The 4,048-nt window shown below is 49.0% G+C and overlaps 1 protein-coding gene across 1 annotated transcript in view; it reads right to left on the bottom strand.

Moving 5' to 3' along the window:
* Positions 1-2,678: 2,678 nt before the first annotated feature.
* The window catches only part of LOC103772951 (glutathione S-transferase theta-1-like), a gene marked incomplete at its 5' end in the record, with an annotated part of 2,615 nt that continues 1,245 nt past the window's right edge, over positions 2,679-4,048 (bottom strand). Inside the window, 2 exons of the mRNA XM_008940296.1 lie at positions 2,679-2,885; positions 3,417-3,593. Of these exons, the coding sequence (XP_008938544.1) occupies positions 2,679-2,885; positions 3,417-3,593 (384 nt within the window). The remainder of the gene's footprint in view (positions 2,886-3,416; positions 3,594-4,048) is intronic.

Raw genomic sequence — 4,048 nt, 5'->3', positions numbered from 1 at the left:
ACTCTATTGCCATCTGAGGAGTTACTCTGGGGAGGTGCTTTGTTCTGCATGCACAGAAGGGCCAAAATACCACTGGTCACTGCACACAGCTTCACTGGGAGAGTGACCCTACAGTTCAGATGGGTTTAGAGCAGACAGAGACCACAGGAAAAACAATTCAAAATCTCCTCCTGTCACCATAACCATGCTGGAGGGAGGCGAGTGTGTTTATCCTTTGTGACTCTGGCAGCAGAGGAGCACCAGACAAAGAGCTCTGAATGTGGTTCCAACTTGGTTTTGAAGGCAGCTGTCCTTGCAAGAGCACGCAAGGGGTGATGTTTAATGAACTTGTGCCTTATTCAAACAAGGAGAAAATTGGCTCAAGACTCTCTGACATGGAGCTCTTGTGCTGCAAGTAGCATAAATAAGAAAAAAAAAAAAAATTATTTGCTTTGGCTCATGCAATGGTTTGCATGCACAGCAGCCCCATCCTGAGATTCTGCAGGGAGACATGTATCAGGAAAGGCTCTGCTACCAAGCCCAGTTTGAGGTCTGTCAAGATTAGCACTCTGTAGATTAGGCTCTTAGGTTTGATTGTTTCTCTGCTCTGCTTCTACTTGAACAGAAGCTATGTGAGGAATTTATTGTGCTGGTAGGAAGTTTGCTCTCTACAAGAAATGGAAAAGTTGGAGGTCAGGAATCTGGAAGTTAGGCAAAGTCCAAACACACTAACAGGAGAGCGTGCAGCAAGGTGGGGCAGCAAAGAAGGACCTCTTCTATTTCAGCAGCGTGCAGAAACCCAGCTGGTGGCTGCGGTAAGCTGCACATTAGAGAGGAAAGGAAGTGGTTGGCAGTACAGTGTAAACAGGCTGTTTTCTTCAGGCTTAGCACTGCAGGCAAGCTGCTGCAGCAGAGCCACAGTGCAGTGCCTACGGGAGCTGCTGCTGGGGCACCAACCATGCAAGCAGCCTCAGGGTGAGAAGAAAGCCACCGGCACCAACTCTGCTGAATGGAGTACAATAGGCTTTCCTCAACAAACTTACCAATAAAATATCAGGTAAGAAGACAAACACCCTTGCCTGTGTCAGCACTGAAACAGAAAGAGTTTTGGGGCAAATCTGCTTTATCACTGCTGACATTGAGGATTTCCTGAAGGTTGAAAGAATGTAAAGTAAAAGGGACTGGCCTGCTTGGCTGCTTTAGCTCAGCCTGTGGGGACGTGTGTTGCAAGCTGTGGTTTGTGGTGCCCTTTTGAACAAAAGGGCAGCTTTACTCAGGAAACAAATGTATAAGAGGCAGCTGGCTCATTCCCCCAAACCAGTAAGTCCAGCTGAAAGGATGTGTGAGACTGATTTGAGCAGCTACTTTCACCTTTTCAGAGGGCTCTAATAGCTTGACTTGCATTAAGATGACTGACAGCTCAGACCCAGCGTGCTGTGCAGCCACCTCTGGATGGTGAAACACCCAGCAGAGACAAACGGACTTCCAGATACAACCAGAGCTTAACAAGGAGGGAAAAACAGCTGTGCAAACTGGAACCCTTGCCATGGCTCATACCTGGAAATGGAAGGTCATGGGGACAGGAGGACAGGAGGGGTACAAAGGGACACAGGCGAGAGGTTGTGAAGGGTGCCACACAGGTGTGGAGGGTGACTCAGTGGCCACTTCCTTCCAAATCCTGTTTACAAATCCAAAGAGAACTTCAACACATGGCAAGTGTAACCATAAACTTTACTGGAGAATCTGAAGTGACAGAAGAGCAGTGGAACATTAACTGTACATGAGGCATTAGCTATTGATATACTGTGCACCCCGCTCACCCCAGGGCTGGCCCAGCCATGGCAGCACTCAGCAGAGGAGAGAGCCTGGCTTGGATGGCTTCCATCGAGCTGACAAAGGCATGCTGGGGAAAGGACAGAGCACTGCTACGGATTGCAGAGGGGCACCGTGTGGTTGGCACCAGCTTCACTTAGAAAAGCAGCTTCTGTCACCTGTGCAGGCTGTTCTTTGTAGAGTATGGCAGGAATCTGTGGTTGAGGGTCTTTATTCACAGGACTAATCCCCTCCTTCCCAGAAGCTGGAGGCCTCACCTGGGTACCTGCACAGCCCCCTGCTCCTTGGTGCTGTGTCCCTTTGCTCACACAGGTGACGCAGCAACCTCTAGTGGCCAGGTGCTCTGAGAGCCCTGGCAGGATCCCCACCACGGCCTGGGCCCTGATCTGTCTCACTCCTAAAGAGCAAAACTCTTCCAATTGAGCATTTTGCAAAGTGAAAGCCCTTTTCAATGATTTTTCCTTGTTTCAGACTGGCTGTTTTGCCATACCCTCAGGAAACCTTTGTCCTTTTTATAGCGTTGTGACCCAAAAACCTGAAAACTGGGCTGGGAAGGGCAGTTCTGACTGGTCCCAGTTCCCCATGGACCAAATTGCCTCTGTCCTCAAGCAGAGTCAGTGGTGTTGGAGCATGAAAGAAAAGCCTATAGAGCTACAGCTCACATGCCTGTAGTGGACAAGAGGGGAAAGCAGCTCACTGCAGTCCATTTAAGATGCAGTTTTCTTCCCTTCTAAGTTGCAGAAAGGCTGTGACTGAAGAGCATTTTGTGGCATGGTGTTTCTGTATCATTTTTAGAAGAAATGCCAAAATAGTACAAAAAGCTCACACAAAATAATCCATTTTACTTAAGAGTACTAATAAGCCCCCTAATTCTGGCTGCCCTGCTTTAGGAGCTGGTGCCTGAAATGCTCCAGCAGTTCGGGTGCAATCCTATCAGCAGTCAAGTTGCTGATGTTCAAGATCCCTTCATGGGCTTCCTGGAAGAGCTGCGTCCCCAGCGCCTCTTCCACCCGCCTGCGCCACTCGGCCAGCTTCGGCCTCCCCTCAAAGGGGTCATGGCCAACACCTACAGGCTGCAGAGAGAGAGCAAGAGAACCCAGGAGTCAAACAAGGCATTCACCAGGGATGAGACCAGAAGAAAGCATGGATATGCTTTTGGCTTGAGGCAGCAGATACTCATCACATTAGGTGGAGCTCATCTCTGGTTCTTAGCTCATACGAAGCAAGTGGTGTTATCCTCAGCAGCTGCTGTCCCCTGGGACATGCAGTGGAAGAACACAGCCATGGCTAACCCTAAAACTGTCTAATGCAGAGATCAGGAGGTCCATCCACACCAACATATCTCTTTCAAATACCAATACCTTCTCTCCCTAGCTTGTAATTAATCTTTTGTTTTTTCCTGAAGGAATTTCTATAGAGAGAACTGTCTGAAAGTAGTGTTCCCTGGCAAACTCAATTATGGTCAAGGTCAAAAAGGAACATACCGCTAAGGAGTTAACTGCAGGGAGAAAGATCTGCCAGCAAAGAGGTGGTGGTGCTGCAGCCACATCCTGGCCTGGCCACCACCCAGCTCAAATATCCAACAGCTTGGGGTTGATGCTCACCTGCATGAGCTCCACCAGTGCTACAAGGTCTGCCAGGGAGACCTCGCTGCCTGCAATGAAGGGTTTGTCTTGCAAGAACTTCTCCTGAAACTGCTTCAGGACAACATTCAGCTCTTCAGCAACACTTTCCAGTTTCTCTGGAGGAACTGGTTGGCCTGTGAGGATAGGCAGCAGCAGCTGGCAGGGAGAAGAAACAAACTAGTTTTTTACATATTTCCCTCCAAACTTAGTCCACACCCTCCCACTGCCTCTTTCTAAGGATCCCCCGCCAGCCACACATGAGAACAACTAGTACTGTTCATCTCCTGTGACAGATTAACATTATTCTCAGTCATCAATTCCTGCCTGTCCTTGTCTCCTCCCTAGGAAGTCTGAAGTTTCAACCACAAGTCTCCTCTCAAGGGACGGCTTCATCATCTGGAAGCCACTGTGCACACCCTCCCACTGCCTCTTTCTAAGGATCCCCCGCCAGCCACACATGAGAACAACTAGTACTGTTCATCTCCTGTGACAGATTAACATTATTCTCAGTCATCAATTCCTGCCTGTCCTTGTCTCCTCCCTAGGAAGTCTGAAGTTTCAACCACAAGTCTCCTCTCAAGGGACGGCTTCATCATCTGGAAGCCACTGTG

Source organism: Merops nubicus, unplaced genomic scaffold (assembly GCF_000691845.1).
Source record: "Merops nubicus isolate BGI_N331 unplaced genomic scaffold, ASM69184v1 scaffold51965, whole genome shotgun sequence".
NCBI classification, from domain to species: Eukaryota; Metazoa; Chordata; class Aves; order Coraciiformes; family Meropidae; genus Merops; species Merops nubicus.
This window is presented reverse-complemented; position numbering and strand designations above follow the sequence as displayed.